This window comes from Coniosporium apollinis, assembly GCF_000281105.1.
Source record: "Coniosporium apollinis CBS 100218 chromosome Unknown supercont1.34, whole genome shotgun sequence".
Lineage (NCBI taxonomy): Eukaryota > Fungi > Ascomycota > Dothideomycetes > Coniosporium > Coniosporium apollinis.
The window spans coordinates 104,057-131,417 of NW_006913296.1; the positions used below are offsets into that span (position 1 = coordinate 104,057).

Consider the following 27,361-nt stretch of genomic DNA (forward strand, 5'->3'; position numbering starts at 1 on the left):
CGAATCAAGCAAGTGTCGAGTTCTGAGTGATTAGCAGTTCCCTGTTGTGATTGTAGCTCACCTCGCTCACAGCGATCTTCCCAGTTCAGCGCCCGAAGCTGGCACCTTGGCTCAGCAAAACGCCACGTTTATGCCGCAAGGCGGGCTCACAAAGAGAGCGGTTACCAAGCTGGCGTTGGTCTAGTGCCGAGTATCTCCTTAGGCAACGGTTTGGCGTTAGACGCACGCTCCAATCCTACACGATGCATGGCTCCTATGCAGTCATGAGATTATAGTTGCTAGGACTTGTAGGCCTAGCAGCCACGAGAGATGCCCGTTATTGAATGAGCACCTGTCCCGAGCGACGTCCTGAAACCGCCAAAGCTGTGCGCCACCACAACCGTAGTGGAAGTGTATGCGCTCAGCGCAATGCAATCCCGATGTAGCCAGTCAAGCCCGCACTAGGTGTCCCTGCCTATGAGTTAAAAGACATAGTACCTTCTCCATCCTCACGCCGAATAGGCTGCAGGAATTAGCGACACCAGCGAAACATCTGTGCTCATTTACATGTATCGACCAAACGATCCATACAGCTGCGTTGTGGCCGTCGGAGGGCTGCCGACTCTCGTATATTCGGCTTTGTTGACGGTCCGTCTTATATCTGAGACTCCGATCTGATAGGTCTGCCATATCAGCCGTAGCGCGCATGAATGTTGAGGTTCCGGTACTCAGCCTACTTGCCAAGACATGGCGACTTCAGCTGAAGATATTCATCAGTCTCTGCCAACAACACTGCAAGCCACGTTCGAACTCGCAAATGCCGCTTGCATCGCTTGTGGGGCTGAGTTTCGGAACCTGGGGACGGGTGCATTAGGCAGCGGGTAAAGAGGTCTTAGCATGCCTCAGCCTTCTCCACATTCGCTAAACTCTTCCCATTTCCTAGAAAGCTTGTCCTGCAATCGAGGACTAACAGGCTATGTTTAGCATGATTCCTAAATTATACCCCGGTTCTACTGTCTCTGCCCTATCTTGGCGAGACCAATACGCAGGACGAGTACGCCTTGCGAAAGCCTCCTCAGGCACCACACATCTCGCAGACGCGGATTCGGATGCCCTCCGGGCTCGCTGGCGTCCCACTCGGCATGCTCTCGAGGCATGTGATTGGCGATATCATGGTGCAGCTCCAAATGAGTGATACGAGAATAAGCGGTCAGGTCTCTGACAGCCCTGTTGTTTACTCAGTGGAGACCCACTCCTCTCCTTATGACTAGTCTCCTATACTTGTATAAATCCTTCGTTTCCGTCCTTGGAAGAAGTCAAGACGCAAAGTTTGACGAATATCCGGACCACTTTCTTTGAAAGCACAGTCAACTTTTCATTCGTTGAAATCACTCATCCACATTCATAGCAAGAAGACAGTGTCGAGCATCTCCACAATGTGAGTCCAGTCCATGGAGTCAGTCCATGGAATCCACCCGCGAGTACTCCAGAGCGTCCTGCCGCTACACAAGCTACTGTTGAGCATCACGGCAACATATCACAGGGAGCCTGATACAATAGCAGACTGACAGGTTGAGCAATCAGGGTCCAGTTCCTCGCCCTCACTACGAAGCTCGCTACAGCAGCTCTGTTGCTTGGATCCGCAGCAGCAGCACACCTCGCTCCACGTCAAGCTACCAGCAACGCCCCAGCATGTCCGAATCTATCCATCAGCGGTAGCGGCGGACGCAAAATTGCCATCGTCGTAGGTTTAGCGACGCTTGTAGTGGCAAGGCCAGCCTTTTCTGACGTCTCTACCAACAGGTCGACACCTCCGGCTCCAACAGTTGGACTGATCCATCGAACCTCCGCGTTGTCGCAGCTAGAACCCTGAACGATGCCCTCGTCAGCAATGCTGAAGCCGCAGCTAGCGGCACGCAGGCGGACCAAGTTACAGTGGTTGACTTCGATGGTGAGCTAGCCAGCGTACCTCAAGGCATCTGAAGCGGTCGCTCATACAACAACAGGTTCCGCCGCAGTGATCTACGAGCTTGGCGACCCTGCAGGGGCCATCCCCTTCGATCTTTTGGACTCCTCTGGTTCAACATACATTGCCTCCGGCGTCGAGGCGGCCATTACTGAACTTACCAAGGGCCCGGATCCCACAGCTGACCGCACGGGCATTGTGGTTCTGACGGACGGTTCGGATAGCTACACTGAGCAATTGATCAGCGCGATAGATAACGCGACTGCTAACGGAATCCGCATCTCTTTCGGCTTCCTTCCCGAACGCTCCAGTGCAGCTACAGACCCAGACGTCCAGGCGGCTATACTCAGGACGGGTGGCCAGTATGCCATCTTCAGCTCCGCGGAGTCGCAGCAGAGTTTTGTCAATCTTGTGCTTGCCAATGGCTTGACCAATGACTTGACTGCCTCTAACACATCGTCAACGCTTGTCTCCGGCCTTTCCATCACTGCGTTCGTAGCAGCCAGCGGCTCGAATAAGTTCACGTACAATGCTCAAGCTGGCGAAACACTGAACTACAACCTCACAAGCATCACCGCTGGCACTTTAGACGCTACTCTCACGGACGCGAGCGGTGCTGAGCTCAAAACGGCGTCCACTGACACCAACACAACCTTTACCGTTGACGTTGCTAATGCGGGCGAGCTGGTACTCAGCGTGACTGCCAGCAACACCTCCAGCGCCGCACTCCTTCAAGTCGGCGTCAGCTCGTCACTGGGCATCTCCAATTGTATCCTCACTCCGGATAATACGACTGTTCCGGGCAATACTACTGTGCCGGGCAACCGGACCAATACTACGGTACCGTCTTCGACTGTGTCACGTCCGGCTCAGTATACTGGTGCTGCTGTAGCTGTGACCGGTTCGCAGGGGTTTGCTACCACGGCTTTTGCGGTGGTGTCTTTTGCGTTTGTTGCTTTCCTCGTTTGAGAGCAGCTTCGGCTTGCTCTTCCGACTTGGGCATATGGCGAGGCTGGTCAAGCTGTGCAGGCTAGTAATCGATAATGGATCTATCTGATAGCGGCGATGTTCGGAGAGTGTTGTGCGTTGTAGGTCATGATCAAGGAAACGGGTGTACGCTGTGTGTGCGGCATGTGTCTGGACTTTAGATCTGATTCTGGTGGAACTTGCGACCTAGATACATCAAACCCTACAGTTCTCGGGCTTGTCTGTGAGACGATGTGCCAAATGTATGACTCATGCGTTGTCTCCAGGCCAATGAGGGCTGTGAAGGTCTTTACAGCTTCTACAAATGGATTTCCTAAAGCGGACATATCGTGTCTCGTAGAACGCCGCATAACGATTAGTTGTTTTCAAATGCGAATCGACTGTTACCTTAAATGCTGCTCCATCATTCAGGCATGCCGGGTTTCGATGGAAGGGTGCTGAGCACCGAACAAATCACAGTTGGTATGCGTGAGATTGTGGTGGAAGAACATAGCTGGCGGACAAATTCACCGACAACATGAGTGGAGTTTGATGGAACTACCGAGTTTAGAGAACTCATCACAAACCCCATGAAGCACTTCGTTGTGTTAATGAGTGGTGTCAACTGCGCTGAACCCACGACGTAGACCCGCCAGACCTTCAGCACGAACACGTTCGCAACGTCAAAAACAGGCTCTCCTGGACCAAAGCTGCCCCGGTCCAGTTCCGAGTTTGGAAAGTCGGTCAAATTTTGCGGCGTTCCACGGAAGATGGGTTGTTTCCTGTTTGGGAAGCATGCATTGCGAGTGACAGGGAACCCGAAATGACGTCAAGTTCTCGATACGCCCGCGCTCGAGCGCGCATCATTGAAAGCGGCGGCGCATAGACGATTCTCTGCAGCACCGTCTATAAAGGTACTCTGAATACCTCACAATTGACCACGGCACCGGCTACAAAGGAACTGCGAATCCTACCAACAAGCCTTCTGCTTTCGAACACCACATCTCAGAGAAAACATGGCCTCAAACAACAATCAACAGCCCGGATTAATTGCTTCGCACGCAGAATACATCAAGGCAGCAGCAGTCGTACGTCTTCCTTCTTCCCCTCTGTCTGCCGCCCTTCCCGCTATCAGACCAAACGCAAAATGACTGACACCCCTCCCTCAAACCAGGAGACAGTAGGCACCGTGACCGGCAGCGAAGCATGGAAGCAGTCCGGCGCCGAACAAAAGGAACAAGCGATCAACGACATGAAGGCCGCGAGCGAAGGGCGGGATCCCTCGGCGAGCGGATGGGGCAAGCCCGAGGAGGTGATTGGGAAGGTTACGGGTTGCGAGGGGATGCAGCAGGAGGGAGCGGCTAGCACGAAGCAGTAAGGTCTACTGGATGGGAGTTTAGGGTATGATCATGGGGCATAGTAGGGATGGAGCGTCGGACAAACATGTCATAGACCAGGATAGTGCTTCGAGCGGCATCTCCCAAAGCATGATTTCCTAGCCGTTGAGCTTGCCTGTCCAGGCATTCCATCCGCAAAGATATAGAATGGAAGTTCCAGCAACACAATCAAGCATCTCCCTTCCCCTCCCCAACCGCTACCCAATTACTCATACAAACACAGCTCTTCTGCGCAAACATCAGCCACCCCAACTCATTCCTCCCCTCCGCCGGCGGCGCCAGATCCTCCATAACAGCCCCACACCGCGTGCACATCCTCAGCTTCTTCTCTCTCGCCAGCGGCACCTTCCTCACAACATCCACAGCCCTGTGCCTTGCAAACTCCCTTGTCATCCAGCCATCGTGCAGACCCAACCACTTCAGGTCCGCGAAATAAATCTTCGACGTGTCCTGCAGCTCGCTGAGCAGCTTCGGCAGCGTGCCCGTAAGCAGCTGCCTCACAGCCGGCATCAGGCACTCAGGTATCTCGGCATTGACGAGCATCGCCTTCTCAGCTGCACCGCGCTGCTCGGTGCTGAGCTTCGCGGCTGTGTAGGCGTCTCGCACCGCTTTGTCGACTTCGCCAGGGACGATGTGCTCGAAGCGGGGGCATGAGATCGGGTTCGTTATGAAGATGTTGTTGAGCGTTTCGTAGACGGCCTTTTGGGCGCGGGGCAGCGATGGTTGTTTGAGGGCCGCGTGCACGGTCTTGAAGCAGAGTTGGAGCGGGCGGAGGAGCATGCGGAGGAGGTAACGGGGTGCGCTGGCGAGAAGGAGGAGGAGGGCGGGAGAGTTGGCTGCGTTTACTGCGGTGCTGTCAGCGGGGTTTTTGGGTGCATTGAAGTGGCTATGGCGAAAGTTGCTGCATGTGCAAGATGATACTCGGCTTGGCGACAAAGTTTCGTCTCCGTCAAAACCCATCGCATCCAAGAAGTCGTCTGGGCTCTGAAGCACCAATAATCTCTGGGGCCAGGGGACATATCTCACACCCGCCTACCTTTCTCTTGGACAAAGGCTCTGTCATGCTCTTGACCCCTGACGGCTCTCGCCAGCTCCATCAGCTCATCAACGATGTAGACCAGGAAGTCATTCGACCACTTGACCAAGCCCACTAGCGACTTTGCCAAATCTACCAAGATTAGCTCACGTACGTATCGTGGGTGAAGGCATCCATACCAGGTTCCGGTGGCTGGTCGGGCCGGAACATCTGTAGGAATACGAAGGCATGCGAGCGCATGTTCAGGATGCACCACGCAAGCTTCCCGGATAACGTGCGAGTTGCTTCGTCTGCTGGATCCCTAAGCAGGCTCTGGGCACTGAGACATTTCCCCAGCGCTGCACCCTTTAGCAGCGTTGTAGCGTGCTCCTTCTCATTTGTTAAGAAGTCGAGGTTCAGGCTCATAGCCTGGTAGACTTGACTCAGTAGTTGTCGGGTCCGTGCTGTTTTAATCAGCTACCAAACGCGCTCAGGGATATAGAAGGACCGCGTTCCACTGACCCGGTCCGAGATCTTGCGCTACGCTTGCGAAGATGTCATCGCTTGTTTGATACTGTGTACACGCGTTGCTGTGCTGAAGCACGATTGCCGCAATGGCAGCATCAATATTGTCTGTCGTAATCAGCGAAAGGCATCGTAACACGCAGACTGACATACATACGGTTCTTCTCAGCAATGTTCAGGGAGCTAAGTGAATACTCGAGCCGTCGCAAGATTAGTGAGCCATCCTCCTGGATAGCAGCAGCTATGCACATATTGGGCGAAAATGCCAGGTAGCCGGCCCCTAAGAAGGTCAGACAGAGTACTCAAGCGGATGTCAAGATACTTACCAGGCTCTGCAAGCGGGAAGGAGAAGCCAGTCTGCGGAAATGAGTCGACGCTGTTGTCGGCGTAATCAGGGTTTATCAGGTCCATCAACGTCCTGTCTCGAAATTCAATACTCCCGTCACTCAGCTGACAAGCGAGTATCCTGGGCTGCATCATAGACGAAGTCGACAAGATGATGGCACTTGTGGGCACATCTGGTTGACGCGCAAGGCGGCAGAGCCTCTGCATATGTGTTAGTGCTTTGACGGAGCAAGTAGGCCAGCGCACTTACACGGCCGCCAAAGGAGGATGTCGATTTCCTCTTGTTAGTCAGCAGGTCAAATCCAGAATGAAGGCTCGTCTCGGCAATTTGTTGTATCTCCCATCGAGCAATCGTGCTGAAGCTCTGCTGGTGTGGGGTGATGTGGTCTAATGCGGAGTAAGGATTGGGATTGCTCGAGAAGATGGCTACAATCGTAGGCGTTGTCGGCCCTCTTCCATAATCCGGCGCAGCCGGTACACATTGAAGGTGGGTTAACTGCGCCGGAACCGTCACATTATCTACCGGATTCGATGCCGGATCTTCAACTTGCGGTAAGAGGTCCAGCGGAGCACATCCATCCTCTCTCTTGAGGAGAACAGCATCAAGCGTAGGGGTTACGGAGTTGACCGGCGGCGGGATTTTTGGGTTTGGACTTTGGCCGTAGACGGGATTCCAGCTGACCGTAGTGCGGTACAGATGCAGATGTTGACTAGCATTGTGTACTGCCAATAACAGAGAGCCGTCTTTATACGGTTAGTAGACACCAAAAAAGCCGCTACCTCTGCTTACCATTGTCTGGCGCGAACGCTGCATGGGTAAGCAGATCCTGAACGGAGCTGAAGCCCGGCAGCTCAGTTGTTGCTTCTCGCCATTGGCTTGAGTCTTTGCTTGGTTGGTAGAGCAGCTTGACCGTGCCGCTTCTTGTTGTGTATATCAAAGCTGCCTTGGACAATACGGGGTTATGAGCATCAAATGACTGATGAAATGACATGCAAAAATTCCATTCATCCCCAGATCTATCCGCGGTGTGATACAAAACACGCTGTAGCATAGTCAGCACATGATGAGCCATAAGTCAATCTTTGCGTACCTTTTGAAAATGGGGAATTATAGAAAGCCAATGCAAACCCACAACAGCGCTCAGTTCACTCTCTGGCTCTGAAATACTGTTCTTGACCATTGCTTGCATTCTGCCCAGCACGAAAGTAAAGGTGTTTGTGAACAGAGAGATACGGCCAGAGTTGTCAACTACCGCTAGATCTGTTCCCATAAGTCCCCACGAGAGATGAGCGATGTAGGACCCCTCGTGCGCATAATCCAGCCGCAGGGATTGCTTCTTGCTGAGTTCCCATCGACCATCTTCTGGATGTCTGATAAGACTTCGAAACTCCACCTCGCGCCCATCACGAGTTACAGAGGCTACGCAGCCTAGCTTTGACCATGCGATTCTCCTAGAGGGCTGAAAGTCAATGTCATGAGTAGAGACTTACAAAGCCAACAGCAGACTCATCACTCTTGAGGGAGTTCTAGTCAGACAAAGACGGGATACATGAACACGCTACCATATCCTGCACTGCCAACGAACCCAGCACAGCATTTTAGGATACGCGTTGATGACGATAATGGACAGGTTCACATAACAGAAGTCTACTCACTGACAGCAACCGCTCGTGTGCAACTCGTCTAGCCGCTCAGCGAGACCTTTGACGGGCATCTGGGGCACTGATGCTGCTCCCGGGGCGAGGCTAAACTGTTCACCCTCTCCGAAAAGATCATCCATAGTGTCCGGATTCTCCATGTTGTATTCGTTATCCATGATGAGAGGCATACCTGGGGCAACCCCAGGCAAATTGTCTTGCGGAGTACAAAACCTTTATTTCAAAGAATGGAAAGCTGACTAGAGTGTCTGACGAGCAGCTTCACGCATCTCCCGCGTGGACAATCGATAACAGGAAAGGGAGGATCAGCCCGTGCGACATGGCCATCAGTGTCCAACCGAAGATCTGGCCTACGAACACGCTGTTTGGTTACTCGAACACTCAATGTATGAGGCTACTTAGTAATCTAGGTACGAAGGTACCTACTCGTACTCGAGGAACGCGCGATGGCTGGATGCCGCGCCGCAGGCTTCCCGCAGCGCGTGCCGCGGCATGGAGATCGCCCTGAGCGAGCCGCGCTATGCTCTTTTAAGCGACCATTTCCAACGTCTCGTCGCAGCTTTACAATCTAGTCCCTTCCCCCAGCAACAGCAGCATAAGAAATTGCTTTGTCGCAACGTCGTATGCCTCAGCGTATGATCGAGAGGAACCAGGCTGGTGATCTATAGCGCACTCTGCCACCATAACGCGTTGACATATCGTGAGGAGATGCTCCCGCAGGCCAACGATCGAACATGTTGGAAGGAGCCCACGGTTTTACTTGCAGTGAGGCTGGCTCATGGCTTGCGACATGACGACACTCAGAGAGGAGGACAAATGGAACCAGAGCTCTTTATGCTCTTTGTGCAATTCGATACAGTCAGCGAAAAACACAAGGTAAACAACTGGGCAGGTGGGCGCCCGAAGAGCCGCTAGTTCCGATCGGCCAACCTCACCTCCAAAGGTCTCCTACCTCACCGCGACACCCAGCCTCCTCGTCGCTTCCCACACCGCGCTCTGCTTCACACTCTGCACCGCGTCGTCGCGTGCAAACCTATAGCGCGCAATAGACTGCCACATATACTGCCATCTCCCCATGATATAGCCGTGCCTTCTCTTTCACTTACCCCATTCCCCGCGCCAGCCCTCCTTCCTTTCGCGATGGACTTCGACTCACTTTCCAATGCGAGCTCCCGGCTGAGCTCGCCGGCCTCTCGCTCGCCCACTCCTCCTTCCGACTTCTATCTCACACCGCCACCGTCGCAGCAGTGCTCCAACAAGAGCACCCCTCTTCCGGAAAGCATGGCGTGCAGCGACGATGACAACCCTCGGCCGGCGAAAAGGCGCAAATTGACTCGAGCGAAAAGCGAATCCCAGACCGATTCCAAGTCGCGACCGACAGACTATCTTGACCTCACGTCAGACAAGCTTGACGGTGACGAAGAAGTCCAATTACGTCGATTAATCAAGGCCTTGCACAACAAGCGCAAGATCGTAGTAGTCGCTGGCGCTGGCATCTCTGTGTCTGCTGGAAGTACGTTAGATCCTTCGTCCGCCTCCCTCGGTTGGCCAATTGTTAACAACCTCGCAGTACCCGACTTTCGCTCTTCCAAAGGTCTCTTCAGATCGCTTAAGGCGCAGCATAACCTGAAATCTTCTGGAAAAGACCTGTTCGACGCGTCCGTCTATCGGGATGGCACCTCCACTTCAGTGTTCCACGACATGGTCCGAGAGCTCTCTCATGCGACAAAGTCCGCAAAGCCCACCGCTTTCCACCACCTGCTCGCGACGCTGGCGAAAGAAGGGCGATTGCTGCGGCTGTACTCCCAGAACGTTGACGGACTAGATACCTGCCTTCCTCCTCTAGCGACTGAGGTCCCTCTGAAGGGAAAAGCGCCATGGCCAAAGACGATCCAGCTTCATGGCGGTCTTGACAACATGGTGTGCTCAAAATGTAATGATGTTCAACCCTTCCAGGCCGCGTTATTTGACGGAGAGGTACCGCCCTTGTGTGGAGTGTGTGAAGCGTTGGACGTGACACGGACAGTACATGCTGGCAAGAGAAGTCATGGCGTCGGGAAGCTTCGTCCACGTATGGTCCTGTACAATGAGCACAACCCGGACGACGAGGCTATCGGCTCGGTGACGCGCGCAGATCTGAAGACGTATCCGGACGCAGTCATCGTCGCTGGTACGACGCTCAAGGTGCCTGGCGTCCGGCGCATTGTACGAGAAATGTGCACGATGGTACGGAACAGGCGGGATGGTCTCACAGTATGGGTCAACAACGACCCTGAGCCATCCGGGAAAGACCTGGATGATTGCTGGGATCTTGTGGTAACGGGCCCTTGCGACGAGGTAGCGCGGCACGCTGCGCTGCCTAAGTGGGACGATGAAGAGGTGGCGAATTTCAAGGTAGTTACCAACGAAGAGGTGCAAAAGGTGAAGGAAGAGACTGGCATGGTCGAGGTGGCAGTGATCTCGCCAAAGAAGAGGAAGACACCCTTCGAATCTCTACCGACACCTATCGCAAGTCCAATCACGCCTGTTGCGAGCCCACAGTTGCTTCCTCAGCTGTCGAAGAAACCCGCTCAGAGCAAGCTGCCCGCCACACCGACCAAGTCGAGGAGGACCACTCCCGCCACCAAGGGCAAATCAATCGCCGAGGTTCTCGCTGCATCAAGAAAGAACGCGAAAGCCGCTCCGAAGAAGGCACCAGCCAACACGACGAAGGGTGTTACTCTGAAGAGAGCTACAGCCGGCAAGCCCAACAAGAAAATCACGTCAGCATTCGGTGTCTCAAAAGCGGCTTCTACAATCGCCAACGAGGCGGCGAAGAGCAAAGCAAAGCCTGCACCTCTGACGAGAGGGAGAAACGACAGTATCCCAATGGGTCCGATCTCACCACAAGACCCGCGTAATAACCACTCGTTGCCGCTAGATGTACCGCCGCAGCTCAGCATTGTGACGTCTATCGAGACACCGGAATCGATGAAGTCGGAGGGAGAAAGAGGGGGCACAATCTCACCAACCGGTTACATCCCCTCTAGTATGAGGTCTCTTCTGCATTGACTAGCCGACTCTCTTTACTAACACCAGCGCTCCGAGGAGCGTGGTACCGAATCTGGATCTCTGATCCAGCGATAGGCCATTGAGCTCTATGCCAGTATTGGCCTCTTTGCTTTTAGCTCGCTTTCTGACATTGGGTGGTGTTCCATATCCGATCCCCAGCGCATTTCGGCAGCGTGTAAGGGATCACCAGTTGCTGTGCATTACCGGGAGTTTGGTGTGCATTATTTGACTCGGAGCGGATTCCAATCCCCTTCGCTGTAAGCTGTACTGCAGCTAAGTGCTTCGAGCATTCATTAAACAGAATTGAGAATACGAAGACTGCTACAAACAAGACCGATCACGTTCCTACTTGCAACATTCGTGATGGTGCCGACTGCACTGTAGCCGCGGAGCGTTCTACAATATCAAATCAGTGGTCACTTCCGTAGTAAGTCGTACGAGCAGTTATGAGGCGCTCCAAGAATTTGAAGAGACGCGTGACAGCTGCCATGCCGGTTTGGGAAGGTATGGGCGTTTACCGTAGAACGCCGCATAACGAGGGCGGCCGGCTAAAGCGACTATCAGACGCTGCTCCGGTTATCGTGCATAATGGGTGCGGAAGCGGCAACCCATCATCCCCATGAGGAGAGTTGCATGAAGCCACCGCACCTAGAAGGCCCACTGGCAACCCTCGCAAGAACCCGTTGCACCCATGCATGGACTTTTTTTTACTGCAGACAAGGCATGAGGAGAGCTGTGTCTGACCACTGAGCTTAGGAAACCAGTCGCCAACCCTACGGCGCACCTCGTCGCATTCGTGCTGGTCCTGGTTTTTGCGCTGAACCGCTGGAGTCGTGCGGCGTCGCGCGGCGTCGCGCGATCCGGCTCTTGTCGGTCTGCGTCGTTCTGCGGAAGAGCTGGTATTGCCGTTTTGGGAAACTTTGAGGCGAGCTTCCCAATCTTCCCAAGCTTCCGGGACTTTCGCTGCAAGTCTTATACACGTCTCCTAAGACGCTTGTGGCTTCTGCACGTCTACCAAGACCTTTGTCGCTTCTGCACGTCTCCCAAAACGCTTATGGGCATGCGACGTTCTATGATAGAGCTCAGATTACCATTTTGGGAAGCTTGCCTCCGAAGCTCTCGAGGTTCTGCTGCGTGCAGTGAATTAGATATCGAATACTGGATGGGCATGACAGGTTCGATTCATATGCGCTCTGCCTTTCATAGTAGCGCTTCACCTTCGCGCAACAACACAGGATATTTTAGCTCCCAAAACTCTTCAAATCCATCACACATTTGTGAAAGCAAGAAACTCGTGCCCATCCAAACCTTCGCGAGCCATCATCATCAACGCTTCAAGCCTTCCAGGTACGCGACAAGCCTCTTCTTGATAATCACTCCCACCAATCTTCCCGTTCCCTCTTCCAGCACCATGAGATGCCTCAGCCCCAGCTTCCCAAACATCTCCACCGCATACTCCATCGGCGCCTTGGCGCAGATACTGACCGGCGTCCTATCCACAAACATACCCAAGTCAAACTCGCCTTCCTCGACCTTATCTCCCAACAACCTCACCTCCGCATCGTTCTCGTACACCGCGCCCACGGACGAGAGACCAAACTCCAGCTCCCCCTCCGCGATGTAGCCCTGCAACATGCCATTCTGCGTAAGAACCAGCCCCGAATCCATCAGTCCCCTCCTATGCAACTGATCCAGCTTCTCCTGCAGCAGCCTTCTGCGCACCTTATTGCCACTCGGCACGACCACCGTGATCTCCCTCATCGTCTCCGCCGGCGGGATCAGCTCCTCAACCAAGGCATTCGCCTGCTGTACAAGCTGCAGACTATGTTCGCCATCCAGGAACGGATGCCCGAGCACATTCTGCGCGAGGTCGTACACGCTCTCCTTCCCCAGCGCGTCAGCAACCCATTTAGCGACCAGGATCGCGATCATGTGCGGAACGATGTACTCCAGCTCGCCGGTCAGCTCGAACATGATGACGCACAGGCTGATCGTCATGCGCGACACGCCGGCCAGAAAAGCGGCCGCGCCGACCATGGCGAAAATACCCGGGCTGATGGTCGTGATCCACTGGCCTAGGAGCCGGCCGAAAAGGGCGCCGGCGTCGAGGGCGGGGATGATGACGCCGGAGGGGACTTTAATGCCGAAAGTGATGGTTGTCAGGATCAGCTTGGTGAGCGTGCCGTAGATGAGGTAGCCGATGTAGGTCCAGTTTTGATCCGTCGAGGCTTCGTTGCGGCAGACCCAGGAGTTGGCGGAGATGTCGCTGGTGCAGTCGACGAGCAGGTTCTTGATAATTATGTCGCCTGGTTCACGTGTTAGGGGGTTGGGGTATTGCAGCAGCGTTGTTGCGAGCACGACTAGGAAGACCTCGAAAACAGGATGGTTCTTGATGATGGGGTACGAGCGGAACCATTTCGACCAGAGGAAGTTGGCGTTGCAGAAGACGCCACCGAAGACGCCACCGGCAACGCCGAGGAGCACGAAGACCAGGTAGTGCGTCGCGTTGTAGGCTGTGCCGTAGTTGGTTTCGAAGAGAACGAGTTTGCCGGTTCCAGTCGGGTTCAGAGCTTTGAGGACCATGGCGGCGAAGAGGGAGCAGAGAAAGGCGCGCCAGAGAACTTTGCGGGGGAAGTAGGTACTTATCTCCTGTAAGTGGTGTCAGTCGAGTGACTGGTAGTCCGTGTGCAAATTGGGCAACCGACCTCATAACTGAAAAGGACACCTCCAATCGGTGCACCAAAAGCTACAGACAGGCCAGAGGCAACGCCTGCGGAGAGAAGCTCCCTCATCTTTCGCCCGTTCTCTCGGTATTTGGGAAACCACATCGCTACAATATAGCTGACGCAGCCTGAGATGTGCACAAACGGCCCTTCCTTGCCCAAGCACATGCCTGTTGCTACAGCAAAGATTGCACCGAATGCTTTTACGATCAACACTTTCAGACTGAGAAAATTCGGTATCACGAAGCCCGAGAGAATGGTCTTGATTTCGGGTATACCAGACCCGGCAGCCATGTACATCGACTTCCCTGATGCTACTGGCTGAGATGGCGCTTCAAGACCGGCGCCGTTCGCAACCTTGGTCTTGTGGCTGTCTCCAAGGCCTGGCGATGCTACGGGTAGCGAGCGCTTGGTGAGCATTGTGGCGCTCGAGCTGATTATGCCGAATACAAGCCCCCAAGCGACGTATATGGCGAACGCGGCGTAGTAACTGTTCGACCAGAGCTGGAAACCGTCGCACTTATCCGCAAGTTCGGATGTGATGCCGAGCAACGGCGTCTCGTCTTTGCAGCATCCTTCCCTACTTAGAAACGGGTTCTTCGTACAATATCCGAGCTTCCAGTCTGAGACTGTGGCTACACCGACGTCGACCACGAATGCCACGCATGCTGTGAGCGTGCCGATAATAGCAACTGCTATCCATCCGGAGGCGTCTTCGAATAGTGAGACGAGTCGGTAGCGGATGCTTTTACGAGAATGGATGAAGCGGGAGCGGTACGAATCTTTAACCTTCGGCCACTGTCAGTATGCTTCGAGTCTATACTCAAGGCTATATATGCTATACCAGGTCATGGAGCCAGTCTATAGTGGTATAATCGTTATAGGGCAACCTTTCGCCAACAGTCTTTCCGGCAATTGCCTGCTCATCTTTCGTGATTGCAGAAGTTATGATGGAATTTGCCTCAATATCTTGTTGCAAAATGCTTAGTCGGCGGTCGTTTGCGACACGACGGAGCAGACGGGTCCGTTCTGTAGGTCCGTCCTGGTGGTCTTGTGATGCCATGCTGAGCGTGACTCCAGCACGGCGACAAAGGACAAATTGGTGAGAAAGACATGATAACAGCCATCTTTAAAGCGGAATTTGAGCTTGAGCGCCCTCTACGCATTTCTGCAGAGCGATAGGCGACTTGCAGACCCTTATCAACGCCGCGGAGGAGGTGTATCAATCCAGGTTGGTGGCTTGATCAAGAGAGAGAGATAAGGAGAGTGGGTGGTTGTCTTGGCTGCGGGACAAACGTGACTTGCCTTCTTGTACCGATATCTGGCCTACCTGCGAGTGCCTACCTTACATCCATGGCGATACTCACATCGACTGTGGTGTTCGGTCGGGACGTTTCCCTTTACTCTTATTATGTAGTCACGTGGTGATCTTTGCAGCCTCCGGCGGTGAGACGCGGATATCTTGCGTCGGATTCTGCCACCTCTCCGGCCCTGCATTGAGATTACACCTCACTGGCAAAAGATGTAACATCGATTACCGCGCCCGAGCGTGGGAGAAATGGCCTTTCCTGCTTTTGCCTTACCGACCGTCGCTCTTTGCTTGCTTGCACTGGTAGTTGGAGCCTATGCAATGGGTTTCTTTTCGAAGGGAAATCACTTCCCCGTGGACAGCAGGGTATGCACACACAAGAGTCAGTCCCCACCTGGACTACACTGACCAGGTCTCAGACCGTGGTGGTTACGGGTGGGTCGCAGGGAATGGGTAGAGGGCTGGCAAAGGTTCTGGCAAAGAAGGGCGCGAATGTAGTGATTGTGGCGCGCGATGTCAGGAAGCTACAAGCGGCAGTTGAGTACATATCTGTATGGCTCCTTGGAAAACATTCTCTGGATACGTAGCTTATCATCGCCTCCCATTGTACAGGCCGCGGCTGCAAGTCCACAAACACAGCGCTTCCACTATATCAGCGCTGATCTCACCAATCCCTCCGAAAGCGTTCGCATGCTCGAGGAGGTAACGGCCTGGAATAATGGCCAACTCCCTGATGTCGTATGGGCGAACGCCGGAACTGCTCGCCCCGGCCTCTTCGTAGATATACCGATCGAGACACTCCGCGCCCAGATGGACGCCAACTATTGGACTGCAACCTACCTGGCGCACGCGACCTTGAACTGCTGGCTGAAGCCCGCATCTGCCTTTCCAGCGGCCGAGAGACCTACCACAGCACTGCCACGGCACTTCATCATCACGTCGTCCTCGCTCGCCTTCTGCGGTATCGCAGGCTACAGCGCTTACAGCCCAGCGAAAGCGGCGTTGCGCTCGCTATCTGACTCGTTGCGTTCAGAACTCAATCTCTATGCCGGTGCTCGGCGCGCCAAATCTGGCTCTGCTGCGACTGCACCGCCCGCAGACATTAAGATCCACTCCGTTTTTCCGGGCACCATACTCTCGCCTGGCCATGCAGCTGAGGAACAGACGAAACACCCTGTGACAAGGGTACTGGAGGAAGGTGATCCTGCGCAGACGGAAGACGAGGTCGCCACGGTGGCTGTCAGGGAGCTCGAAAAGGGCAGATATCTGATCTCTACCCAGTTCTTGGGTAGCGCGATGAGGGCAAGCGCGCTGCAGGGTAGTCCGAGGAACAACTGGTTCGTAGATACTGTGTTCAGCTGGGGGACCAGTATTGCTTGGCTGTTCATAGGCCCAGACATGGAGGGCAAGGTGTATAAATGGGGAAAGGAGAATGGGATGCCCAACGCTCAATGATGCTAGAATGCACGCTGCAATGGGACGTGCCGCATGACTGGGTAACGAGCTGTATGCGCAACAAACTCCTTGCGATTAGAATTACTGAGTTCACGGGGCATTTCGCCCTGGTTATCCCCCATGACTGCTCTTGTAGTGGTGAGTGATCCAAGGCTTGGTCGTTCTTGGGCTAATGCATCGCGTCCGACGCGGCGGTAAACGAAACACTTGACCAGGTACAAAACGTCGAGAAACATTCCTCATCTGTTTTTAACACACCACTCATGGGCGTGAGACGGAAAGTTGAACCGCAGTCAGACAAGTCGATTTGGCGTGTTGGCGCGGCTCTATCAGCGAAGTCACGGGTCATCGGCAAAACTCAGGATATTATGTAAGCCCACTCTTCCATTCTCTAAATCTGCACGGGGCGAGAAACTCGACATAACCAACGACGGACGCCAATCCTCACCGAACGAACTTTCAATCTCGAGAGTTTCTAGGAAGACGGTCATCATGTCGAAGATCACTGTCGCTGGAGTGCGTTCCCTTGTTCCTTTGTAGACACCGCTGTTAAAGCGCTTGTATCCTCTACCCGCCTACCTCCAACTTGCGAGTGAGAGCTATTCCGCAGGCTGCTCGAAATGGACAAGTACCTGGGCGGAAGAGGATATGAGTAGCTCACGTTCACTCAGACATGATGCTAACCTCTGCACCAGGTGCGGACTAATGTCCAGGAGCTCCTTGATTACAGGTACATTCGTCTTTCCTTACTCCTTGCGCCGACCGAAGAAGATGTGGTGGGACTCTGAGCGCGGCTTCAAATTCTCCACGACTACCAAGCGAATTGAACTTCGACGAACCTTGACAGTACTCATTACCACCGCTGCGGTTGGAACCTGCGCCGGGCCTTGGCCACAAGGGAAGCTCCCGATGGGGAAGCAATCTTCAAGAATGGGAATCGGATGCGCATCAGGCAGTCCTTGCACAAGAACCTCAGCCGCTGAAGGAACCCTGATGGTTTGAAGTGCTTTGTTGTCGAACCTCCAACGTCACATCCACACGACGAGTTACGGCCGCTCGGATACCTCATCACTATTTCCGGCGCAGCAGCCAGGACTCAACCCATCTCATCTGGTTGGCGCTTTTGTGGTCGTCATCGTTTACTGACCTTGCACCTAGCCAAAACACGAAGAAGAGGAACTTCCTTGAGACCGTAGAACTCCAGATCGGCCTCAAGAACTATGATCCTCAGGTACGACGTTCTATCAGGACACTTCCCTATCGTTCGGGTTCGGCTGTCGGGCTAACAACCTCCACAGCGTGACAAGCGCTTCAGCGGCACTGTCAAGCTCCCGCGCGTGCCTCGTCCCAACATGACCATCTGCGTTCTCGGCGACCAGCACGACATCGACCGCGCCAAGCATCACGGCGTCGACGCCATGTCCTCGGACGACTTGAAGAAGCTTAACAAGAACAAGAAGCTCATCAAGAAGCTCGCCCGGAAGTACGACGCCTTCATCGCCTCCGACACCCTGATCAAGCAGATTCCCCGTCTCTTGGGCCCCGGTCTCTCCAAAGCCGGCAAGTTCCCGACGCCCGTGTCGCACGCCGAGGACCTCGCCAACAAGATCACCGAAGTCAAGTCCACGATCAAGTTCCAGCTTAAGAAGGTCTTGTGCATGGGTACCGCTGTTGGTCACGTCGATATGACTGAGGATGAGCTGATTGGCAACATCATGTTATCCATCAACTACTTGGTTTCGCTGCTGAAGAAGGGATGGCAAAATGTTGGGTCGCTGACGATCAAGGCGTCGATGTCGCCGCCAAAGCGTCTTTACTAGGCTTGGGTTGGTGTCCGCGGGTGGATTGTGGTTCTCTTCTTTTGCTGCTCGAGTAACCCTTGCTTGGAAATGTATACCGTAGCATAGATACCGACCATGACACTCAAATTGTGCTCTCCCCGAACCATGTGCACAACATCCTGGCCACAGCTTCTGATTGTGCTTGCCAAACGCTGAATCGTCCATTCACCCTACGTCCCATCGACCTGATATTCTCTAGATACAAGTTCGCCCCAAAAAAACGTGACCTGCATCAGTTGAGCCGCACGCCCTCGCTTAACGCTAGCGTCAAAAAAATCCTACATCAACGGTTTCCCCCTCGTCCTCCTCTTCCCCTCCGCATCATCAGTCAGGTAAATTTATACCTTTGTATCGAGGCTCCGCTACGGCGGCTTGCTGAGGGTTATTGCTCTGGCTTGTCTCTTCGTGAGACGCCGTCATGGGTTTCCTTCCGTTCCCGGCCTCGTGGATCGTCAGCATCCGTCTTTTCCAAAACAGCTGCGCCGCCTGACCTCAGTGGGGCGGAGCTGTGGGATGGATGCGACATTTTTTCATCTTGAGACTTGTGTGTGGTGATTGGATTTGGGGTGTCGGGAGGGTTTCGTCGTGGTTCTTTTCTCTGGGCGGTTGCTGTGACCTGATTGCGTTCTTGTCTATGGAGCCTGTGGGGTTGAAAGGCCGCCGAATGGTAAGACATTGGCGGACTCGCTCGTCGACTGGGCTGGGCAGAGTGAGGGAGACGCAGGATCACGCCGAATGTAGCGGTGTGAATCCTCGTGCTTTCTGTGTCTCATGTTGGCCTTCCCACCGATGAACGTTCAGTCTGGCCAACTATACGACATATGGAGGCGTTCGGGATGCATGGTGTCGGAGGAGCTATGGGCGGAGAGAGACGCTAGAAAGTCACGATTTCTACCATGCAATAAACCACGATCACTGCATCCCGTATCATATGATTTTACTTCATCTCTACCCTGATGTCGGCCTCACTCCCATCAACCCAAGTGCTGATGCTCCTTGTGCCGCCAACTATCTCCACTTCCCTAGGCACGCCCTTCCGCTCCCTCTTCCCTCGCACGATCTCATCCTCGATCTCGTCATCCGAATCCCACAGCTCATCCACCGCAAGCTGATCCTTGGCCGGAGGATCCCACTCTCCAGTCTCCCACACCAACCTCAGCTTTATCGGCGGCAGGCCAAGTTGCTTCCCCACAAGCCCCAGCACAGTATAGGCAGTAAACCTCTTTGGCACCTCGATCGAGAAGCTCGACGATGCTGCACTGGCCGCCTTAGCCGCCGCGGTGCCGTGGAGGAGGAAGTTCAGTTTCATCAAGCGCGCCGCGAGAGAATTTGGGTCGATCGACTGCGCCGTCGTCCGCTGGATGGTCGGCTCGCCGTACTCGGCGCATAGCTCTGCATAGCGTCTATGTCGTGAGAGGATCTCGAGCGTCTTATCTTCTGAGCTGAGAGATAGCTCTTTCGCGATCTGTGAGAGGTAGTAGGTTTCTGCGTTCAGGCGCTCTTTGGGCGTGATCTGGTCGTGTGTGAGCTAGATGTATGATTCATGGCAGGAAGGAGGATTTACCGGGCTGTAGTTGAGCGTCTTGAGGCGGCTCAGCCGCGCGAGAGTGAGCATGTAGCCGTCGTCTACGCTGAGTGGCTTGTCATCTGCGGAGCGCAGGTTCTGGTAGAGGGGGTTGTGGGATACCCTCAGAGAGGTCATGCCGGGGAAGACGTCGTGAAGTTGGTCGATGAATGACCATGTATCGATAATATTGTGAGAGAGGTCAACGTAGGCGAGAGTACTGGGGAAGACTGGAAGGCTCGCGTCTTCGTTCGTTGAGGCCTCGTTGATTTTTGAGATTGCATTGTTCTTCAGCAGTAGTTTTTGAAGGCTGGCCAACGCTGTTAGGGGTCTTAGATCCCCAAGTGCCTTGAAATCATTGTCTTCAAGCGTGAGAGATGAAAGAGTTGTTGGCAGCGAGTCACCGCGGAGGCAAACGAGGCCATTTCTCGACGCGGTGAGTGAAGTGAGGTTGGAGAAAGCGGAGGTGAGACCAGATATCTGATGCTTGTTAGCCGGACGACTTGAATTTTCCGTGACGGCCTTACGTCTTGCCAGCTCATGAGAGTATCATCCAAGCTTAGCGTTTGGATTCTACGGGCCAGATGGTCATATCGTGCATTCTCTTCAGGGGAAAGGGTCGGATCTCTGAACCGATTGCCGCTGCAACGTGTCAGTACAGGAACCACCGCAACAGGTCTCTGATCAGGGCCAGAGGCAGGGGACTGCAACTCACTCAACCTTCAGACTGCTGAGATTGTTTAGCTGTCGGCAAATTGACACAACCTCGCGCCATTCCTCGAAGAGGTTCCTACTCAGGTCAAGCTCCGCGATCTTGGGGCAGGTCGTGCGGATATCATCCGCAGTATCCAAAGCATCTTCTGAGCCTTCAACGGCGGGGCTGGTCTTTCGTGAGAGTGGACGTGCCACACAAAGTCCGTCCAATATCACGATTCGAAGCTCATGGAGGTTAGCAAGTTGCTCTCGGATCTTGTCGAACCCGACTTCTTCGACCTCTTTGCCGCTGATCCTGATGGACTGCTCTTCCTGCTGCCGAGGTGCCGTAACAGCAGCACCCACCAAGTCGCGCACATGGCCGTTGACTTCAGAAGCGTACTTCTGCCGCAGTGCCTCTACGAAGTCTCGTGGTGGATCTACTGGCCGATTCGGACGGACGAATGAGCCTGGTGCGCATTCTTTTCTGAGGCCTATCTCTGATTGCCTGCATTAGCCGACAATGCATTTACACATATAGAAGGACAGTTCCCAGACGGACATACACTCAAAATAATTCACTCCACCATGCTCTCCCGAGTGTTTTCCTCTTGTTGGATCATCCCACTCTACACCTAACCACCCGCCTTTGGTACCGCGAACTTCTCCTACGTAGCGGACAGTGCAGAGATTTCCGTCATAAGATAGGCGCTGTCCGATGTAATTTGAGGGAGCCATCGATAGAGTATCTGCGAGATGAGTTGGAGGAGTAGTAGCAATTGCTGTACTTATGGAGAGGAATCTAATCCAATCCGATTGACCTGAAGTCGGTCCCCGATTGGTGAGATGCAAAGGTTGTGCAAATGTTGGGTGTGATGGTGTTCGAGACTGGGTTGTGCAACTTTTCTTCGTCAAACAGGGGTCACTTAGGCTCTATCAGCTAGGTGATGTATCAAGTAAGGACATAATCAGGCGCTTGAGGTTCTCATGGAAATTACTTGGATTATAGTGGCCACGGCCACATCACAAAGGCGCCACCACATTGCATCGCACGCTTGTGGAGCAATACACAATGGCTGCCGCTCGTCTGCTCGCTGGAACCTCCCCGTAGCAGAAAACTATCCTGCTACCTCAACCCGTGCGCCTCATACATATGTCCCGTCCTACTGAGCACCGTCCCCAACCCCCTATGCACCTCCGCCTGGAACGGCTCAAACGGCACCCTCTCGCCATCAATGCTGATATATCCATCCTCCTTCCTCTTGACGCACTGTTTCGGTATTATGCGATACGCGCTCACCTTGCGGTACGTCACCTCTGGCATCTCGAAGAACGTGCCCTTCTCCACCGACAGCAGCATCTTGAGCGCTGTCGAGCGGGGGATGTCGCCGTCGATGCAGACCATGTCCAGACATCCGTCGTTGGGAAGGGCGCCGGGGAAGAAGGGGGTGTCGGGTGACATGTACGCCATATTGCCGGTGTAGAAGTTGCCGATCTTGTCGTGTGGAACAAGCTGCCAGTGCTGAGGTAGTGGATCGTTCACAGTGCCGAAGCGGAGAGCTGGGAGGCCGGCGTCAGGCGGCGGGAGATCGCGCTGCAGGGTCGATGGGAGTGGTTTGGAGGCTTCGGCGCGGAAGGCCTCCCGTATGGAGCTCTTCTGGTCGTCTTCGAGTTGCACGGCGATCTCGCACGGGTAGACTGTCTTGCCCAGCAGACGGATGAGGAAGCCGTACGTGAAGCGCGCGCTGCCCATCCACCGCAGGTTCTCGGTGCCCAAGTCGCTCTCGGCGATGATGCCGACGCTCTGGGAGAGGAAGGACAGGCTGCGCGTGTCGCCTTGCGTGATGGATACCAGATCCAACGGCGTTCGGAGGCCTTTGACAACCCCGAGGGCGGCTATGCTGGGGCTGTTGCTGCCGTATAGATTCAAGCTCAGCGCGTTCCCTGTGCCGCACGGTAATTGTACCACTGCTACCTGGGCAAGCGCACGCGCAGCATCCTTCTTCCGCGCCAACCCGTTGAACACCTCGTGCGGCACTCCGTCGCCGGAGCAGCAAGCGATGACATCCCAAGCGTCCGGATCAAGGCTCTCGGCAACCAGGTCTCGGGCGTGGCCCATATACTGTGTCCTCTCGACGTTGACCTCGCATCTGGCTGCCGCGAAGATGGGCTCAATATCCTGCGTGTACCACTTCGCTGCGCTGCCCTTTCCCCCAAACGGGTTTATAAGCACCTTAATGCGCTTCTGTCGCTGGGAGGCACCGTACGCCCTGTTTAGAAGCTGCTCGATCCATGCTTGCGCGTGTACGCGGTCGTTCTTGTCGATAGTGTAGTTGACGTACGCCGGCCGGACGACGTCTTTGGATACTTGGCGGGCGTAGCGAATAGCGATTTCCCAATCGCTCAACTCCGCCCAAAGAATGTTGAAGAATGGAACGGCGAGGGTGGTCTTACTTCCTGAGTGGGGCTTGTCAGCGAGACGCGTGTGGATGTATTGCGAGTGAGATTTACTGCTCGGTAGGAGACCGCAGCAGTTTGACGTCTCCCTTCCAACAAAGCCTTCGTCTGGAAACGCTCGTCAGCCCGCCATGTTGTATCATCGCCGAGAAGCTTGCCGGACCTACCTAATATTATGAGTGAGTCGGTAGCGAGAGTAAGTGAAGCATTCCGGCCGACTGCCAGAGTCGCTTCCGGCGCGACTTCAGGCTGCGGCTGCGTCGGTAACGGGTCGTCGAACGGATTGCCGTCACTGGTAGATTCTGCTGTCATGGCGATAACATGGTGGTGAACGAGAGAAGGGTCGCCCTTAAGACGGGGCGTACTTTGCTGTGCAGCGGGATGCACTTTCGTTCAATCGGCGTCACAAACCCCATGGCAGGCACGGCCACTTCAGCCTTGCCCGTTGGCGGATCTGACGGGGAGCTGCAGCCACCCGAACAGTCCGTCATCCGAGGTGCCAGCGCCTTATCAACCACCGCAAATAAAACACCATACGCTCCCCATAATCTGGGAAGTTGGAGATCTAGGTAGTCCGATAGACTGTCCTGTAGCATGAAGTTGATAAATGAGCTGCATTAGAAACCCTTTCTATTGGGGGGCAGCGGCTTTTGCGACCCAACGTCGACCGATAAATTCGAATGCTCCTAACGCTGGCAGATGCTCCCATGGCTGCCCGCAAACCCCCACGACCGTGCGGAATCCCATCCAACATCTTGCACCATACTCACTCATCCTCGTGGCCTCACTGATATCCTGCATTTGCTTCGTGAGCCAACCCGGCAGGCTGCCCTGTGCATGCAGCTTCGAAAGCACCACAAGTCCATCACTTCAAACTTCCTCCCATGCCCGAGGGCCGTCTCGCTGTAACTGGTCTGTAATCAGTAATGCAGCTCATGCCTTGTTGAGTCCCTTGAGCGATCCTAAGCTGAGCGCCAGACCTTGCGATCGACTACGGATGCGCACAAAGCCTGTCACAGGACCATCGTCCCCTTCTTTCTCAATGCTCAAGTTGGCTAGCGCGTCCTCACCTATCAAACAGTCAGCAAGCTTAGCTTTGACGCGCCGTCTGATGTGGCTTACCAAAGACGCTACGAGCGTACAGGTTTGCGCTCAAGAACTGGCAATCGCCCTTCATCGACGCCTCGGGGGTCAGACAGCTCATGTTCGTGACTGCCATCAATTGCTTCAAGAAGTCCCGGAGCGTCTTCGCTTTGGACTTGATATTGACTTTGTTTTCCCACTCGAATTCAGTCCACATGGTCCTGAACTGTGTCTCCGTGCAATATGCGGGGTGGATGTAGTCCATGATGTCCACATGAATGTCGTTGAGAATGACCACGTTGCTGTCAGTTGAGCTAGCCCCATCGTAGACAACATTCCCGAAGATGACTCCGGTGTCAGTTGAGGAGACCTTGATTGTCGCTTGTACGTTCAGGAAGTCATGCGGTCCAAGGTTCTGCGTGGTAGGCCGCTCGACCACCTTCAGATCGCCGAGCGTAGCAAACTCTATCGATAGGTTCTGAAGGGTATCTGTTGTCTGGTTCACCAGTAGAACATCCAGGACGATGTCAAACTGATGCACCTTAACGTACGCTTCGGCGTACACAGGATCCGAGAATCCGGTCAACTGTACGACTCTGTTCAGCTTAGATGAGAGATCTTCTGCACCGGCGTCGCCACCCGTCGCTCGTTCCAGGTCTTGCTCGAACTCCTCGGCTCCATCCACGGTATTCTTCTTCGCCAGTTGCCGTATTGAAACTACGTCATCTATCTGGATGGCAGTCTTGGCCTTCTCCATGGCTTCTTTTTCTGACCGCTTCTTTTCCTCGGCTTGCACCATCGTGCGGAAGGCTTTCCTAGTGTCATCGAGGAATATGGTCTCGAGAACGCCTTTCTGTTCGAACTCGGCGAGCGAACGGACGCAAGACATAATCCGGTCTATTGAGTCTTCGTCTATGGGGTTTTTGACAAACTGTGATTGGCCGACACGGATGATAGATATCATGATGAGCATTGCTTCCGCCTTCAGCGCATTTGTCCGTGCTGTCTCGTTTGATATTTCGGCATGCCGCATGACGAGCTTGGTGAGGGTTGAGGAAAGAACTGTAGCCAGATAGTAGTCGCCATCAAGGATGAGCTGTCGTAGTGGAGGTTTCTGGGCAGCTTTGATGGCTTCCAGCTTGGCTTTGACGGCGGCTTGGCTTGTGAGAGCGCTCTCCGTGGCATACGTGCCATCGGCAAGCACCTTGCGGGAACCAGTGGGTTCGGCGCCTTTGGCGTGTCCGTTGACCTGATCTCTCGGATCTGGCTTGTCTTCGGGCACCTCGTCTAAGAGCCGTTGCTCGGATGCTAGTATGGGTATCTCCCCAAGGCTGGCCCGGATCCGCCTCCATGCTTCCCGGATGTCGTTGGCTTCCAAGGAGTATTCGCCGACTATCCACAGCGCTCCACGATAGACCTTCCCGGCCCTGACCTCACTGAGCGTCGAGACTAGCCGCTCCACGAGGGAACTGCGGAGCTTGGGAAACTTCTCAACCACTTCCTTAACAAAAGAAATGACGTCAACCGCAGATGCATTGTTGAAGTCCGCAATAAAATCCATAAGAGATTCAACAGCGCTGGCGGCAACCTCGGAGAACTTGATGGCGCATTGGTGTATAGAATGTATGAGCAATGATCTGTATTCGGTGTTCTGCGGTGGTTGTCAGTATCACTATCGAGACACGACAAGATCACTGTTACCTTTTCGTACTGCTCATCGACTGTCTTGGAGAGCTCTTTCTTCAACAGCATGACAACTTCTTCCACGTTCTTGCTTGAGACCATCTCCATTGCGAGCCCAAGCGCCTTCTTTCGGACATCAATATCCGGGCTTGATAGAACACGAAGAATCTCCATGGTCAGATCGTCTAGGACGCCCTCATTCTTGTGCCTGAGCTGATCCACCTTCTCGAGAACGATGAGCTTGACATTGTTGTCCGGTTCCTTGATAGCTAGCTCGATGAACTTTGAGGCTGCTGCCTTAACCGCGACTGGGTTCGTAGTCAGAGCCGTAAGGGAGGACGCGGCCTCGTAGACGACGGTAGCGGTGTTGGCTTCGAGAAGATCGAAAATCAGACGCAGATATCGGGCCTTGCTGGGGATTAGTGTGATAGAACAAGACGGGTTTTCGGAGCAGAAAATCTACCTTGTTTTGCGGATTGGTAACTGCGTCTTTGCGGATAAACTCAAGTTCGACTAGTTGTAGCAGCTCGTCCGCGTTGGGTATTCCGTCGAACACCCCACTGAGGTATTCCATGGCCTTCTCGTGACTGATGGACGCCAGCGCGGCAAATGCATTGCGCTTGCAAGTATGGTCGTTTTCCTCCTCCAAGAAGTTTTGTATGAGCTCCGGCGCATCAGGGATGAGTGCCTCCATATGCTGGTATATGGATGCAATCGCGAATACGGCGTTCTTGCGAACATAGGCGTGCCGGTGCTCAAGACACTGTCGCGCTGGCTGCAGCAAGGGCTCCACCAACTCCGCATCCCTTAACTTGCACACAAAGCGTAGTGTGTTCCCTCGGACGTACTCATTGGGGTGCTGGAGGTCGAATCGCATGCCGTTACTGACCCACAATCAGCAAGAGCAAGCGCCGAGCCTTCGGAAGCCGGATACATACCATACGAGAATCCACTCCTGCCTGAGCTTTCCGCTTGCATCGTGCTTGGGACATATCTCATAGTAAATGTAGAGTAGCTTCTTCAACGGCTTGCTCTTGGAGGGCATGACGAATCGGATGATGTGCATGAGAAGGCCCGGCATGGGGTCTCCATTCAGCATTATGGTCAAGATCCGCTTCATCGTCTCTATCTTCGTGTCATCTGTCCCTTTCTCCAGCTGTGTCTTGAACTCTTGCTGCGTGGGCTGATCCGCCGCGTTGTCCTGGTGGACCAAGCTGTATGCATTCTCGAGGAAGGTCGCCATGCTGGGCAGTTGGTGGCTGCTCGGAGAGACGCGTCAGGAGAAGCGGTATCGTAGGTAGGGTGTAGCTGCTACGGCCTACCACCCTGGCCGTCAGCTGCTGGTTTCTGCCCAAGGGTCCAAGGCGGAGGTGGCTCTACAGGTTGAGGGCAGGATTGCGTTATTGGAGTCGAGCTCTGGGGGGTTCGAATCGGAGAGGATTGTCTCGATGCTCGATCGCAGTGTATTGATCGGGGCCGTGGGGTTTGGTGACTTGGCCTGATGTTGTAGCCCCCCCTTGGCAAGGTGTTCACACAGAAAATGGGCTCGGCTACACACCGCCTTTAGACATCGGACTTTGCAGCTGCAGCATCACGAGTTTCTGAACCTCGAACTTGCAACTACCCTAACATTGCGATCGGAACCTTTAA

At 54.2% G+C, this 27,361-nt stretch overlaps 10 protein-coding genes across 10 annotated transcripts; 5 read left to right on the plus strand and 5 right to left on the minus strand.

Annotated features, from left to right (window-relative positions):
* Positions 1 to 1,443: 1,443 nt before the first annotated feature.
* On the plus strand, positions 1,444 to 2,914 carry W97_06663 (uncharacterized protein; the record flags this gene model as incomplete). Its single annotated transcript, XM_007784537.1, has 4 exons — positions 1,444 to 1,460; positions 1,564 to 1,723; positions 1,783 to 1,930; positions 1,986 to 2,914. The coding sequence occupies 4 exons, from the start codon at positions 1,444 to 1,446 to the stop codon at positions 2,912 to 2,914; spliced, it is 1,254 nt and encodes a 417-aa protein (XP_007782727.1).
* A 1,013-nt stretch (positions 2,915 to 3,927) lies between these two features.
* Positions 3,928 to 4,289, plus strand: W97_06664 (uncharacterized protein; the record flags this gene model as incomplete). The annotated part of the gene is made up of 2 exons (XM_007784538.1): positions 3,928 to 3,999; positions 4,086 to 4,289. The coding sequence occupies 2 exons, from the start codon at positions 3,928 to 3,930 to the stop codon at positions 4,287 to 4,289; spliced, it is 276 nt and encodes a 91-aa protein (XP_007782728.1).
* A 187-nt stretch (positions 4,290 to 4,476) lies between these two features.
* Positions 4,477 to 8,010, minus strand: W97_06665 (uncharacterized protein; the record flags this gene model as incomplete). Its single annotated transcript, XM_007784539.1, has 10 exons — positions 4,477 to 5,153; positions 5,345 to 5,476; positions 5,524 to 5,787; positions 5,846 to 5,956; positions 6,006 to 6,128; positions 6,175 to 6,394; positions 6,444 to 6,937; positions 6,984 to 7,236; positions 7,285 to 7,645; positions 7,850 to 8,010. 10 exons carry the CDS (start codon positions 8,008 to 8,010, stop codon positions 4,477 to 4,479), a joined length of 2,796 nt encoding a protein of 931 aa, XP_007782729.1.
* Positions 8,011 to 8,992: 982 nt separating this feature from the next.
* Positions 8,993 to 10,903, plus strand: W97_06666 (uncharacterized protein; the record flags this gene model as incomplete). Its single annotated transcript, XM_007784540.1, has 3 exons — positions 8,993 to 9,365; positions 9,423 to 10,724; positions 10,773 to 10,903. The coding sequence occupies 3 exons, from the start codon at positions 8,993 to 8,995 to the stop codon at positions 10,901 to 10,903; spliced, it is 1,806 nt and encodes a 601-aa protein (XP_007782730.1).
* A 1,326-nt stretch (positions 10,904 to 12,229) lies between these two features.
* Positions 12,230 to 14,689, minus strand: W97_06667 (uncharacterized protein; the record flags this gene model as incomplete). The annotated part of the gene is made up of 3 exons (XM_007784541.1): positions 12,230 to 13,552; positions 13,609 to 14,415; positions 14,471 to 14,689. 3 exons carry the CDS (start codon positions 14,687 to 14,689, stop codon positions 12,230 to 12,232), a joined length of 2,349 nt encoding a protein of 782 aa, XP_007782731.1.
* A 567-nt stretch (positions 14,690 to 15,256) lies between these two features.
* W97_06668 (uncharacterized protein) lies at positions 15,257 to 16,390 on the plus strand (the record flags this gene model as incomplete). Its single annotated transcript, XM_007784542.1, has 3 exons — positions 15,257 to 15,301; positions 15,355 to 15,486; positions 15,548 to 16,390. 3 exons carry the CDS (start codon positions 15,257 to 15,259, stop codon positions 16,388 to 16,390), a joined length of 1,020 nt encoding a protein of 339 aa, XP_007782732.1.
* Positions 16,391 to 16,882: 492 nt separating this feature from the next.
* Positions 16,883 to 18,210, plus strand: W97_06669 (60S ribosomal protein L10a; the record flags this gene model as incomplete). Its single annotated transcript, XM_007784543.1, has 4 exons — positions 16,883 to 16,906; positions 17,086 to 17,120; positions 17,549 to 17,621; positions 17,689 to 18,210. 4 exons carry the CDS (start codon positions 16,883 to 16,885, stop codon positions 18,208 to 18,210), a joined length of 654 nt encoding a protein of 217 aa, XP_007782733.1.
* A 958-nt stretch (positions 18,211 to 19,168) lies between these two features.
* On the minus strand, positions 19,169 to 21,226 carry W97_06670 (uncharacterized protein; the record flags this gene model as incomplete). The annotated part of the gene is made up of 5 exons (XM_007784544.1): positions 19,169 to 19,744; positions 19,796 to 20,275; positions 20,323 to 20,437; positions 20,511 to 20,982; positions 21,055 to 21,226. 5 exons carry the CDS (start codon positions 21,224 to 21,226, stop codon positions 19,169 to 19,171), a joined length of 1,815 nt encoding a protein of 604 aa, XP_007782734.1.
* Positions 21,227 to 21,614: 388 nt separating this feature from the next.
* W97_06671 (uncharacterized protein) lies at positions 21,615 to 23,257 on the minus strand (the record flags this gene model as incomplete). Its single annotated transcript, XM_007784545.1, has 3 exons — positions 21,615 to 22,945; positions 23,000 to 23,053; positions 23,113 to 23,257. 3 exons carry the CDS (start codon positions 23,255 to 23,257, stop codon positions 21,615 to 21,617), a joined length of 1,530 nt encoding a protein of 509 aa, XP_007782735.1.
* A 621-nt stretch (positions 23,258 to 23,878) lies between these two features.
* Positions 23,879 to 26,954, minus strand: W97_06672 (uncharacterized protein; the record flags this gene model as incomplete). Its single annotated transcript, XM_007784546.1, has 5 exons — positions 23,879 to 24,015; positions 24,068 to 25,679; positions 25,730 to 26,119; positions 26,175 to 26,595; positions 26,650 to 26,954. The coding sequence occupies 5 exons, from the start codon at positions 26,952 to 26,954 to the stop codon at positions 23,879 to 23,881; spliced, it is 2,865 nt and encodes a 954-aa protein (XP_007782736.1).
* Between the last annotated feature and the right edge of the window lie 407 nt (positions 26,955 to 27,361).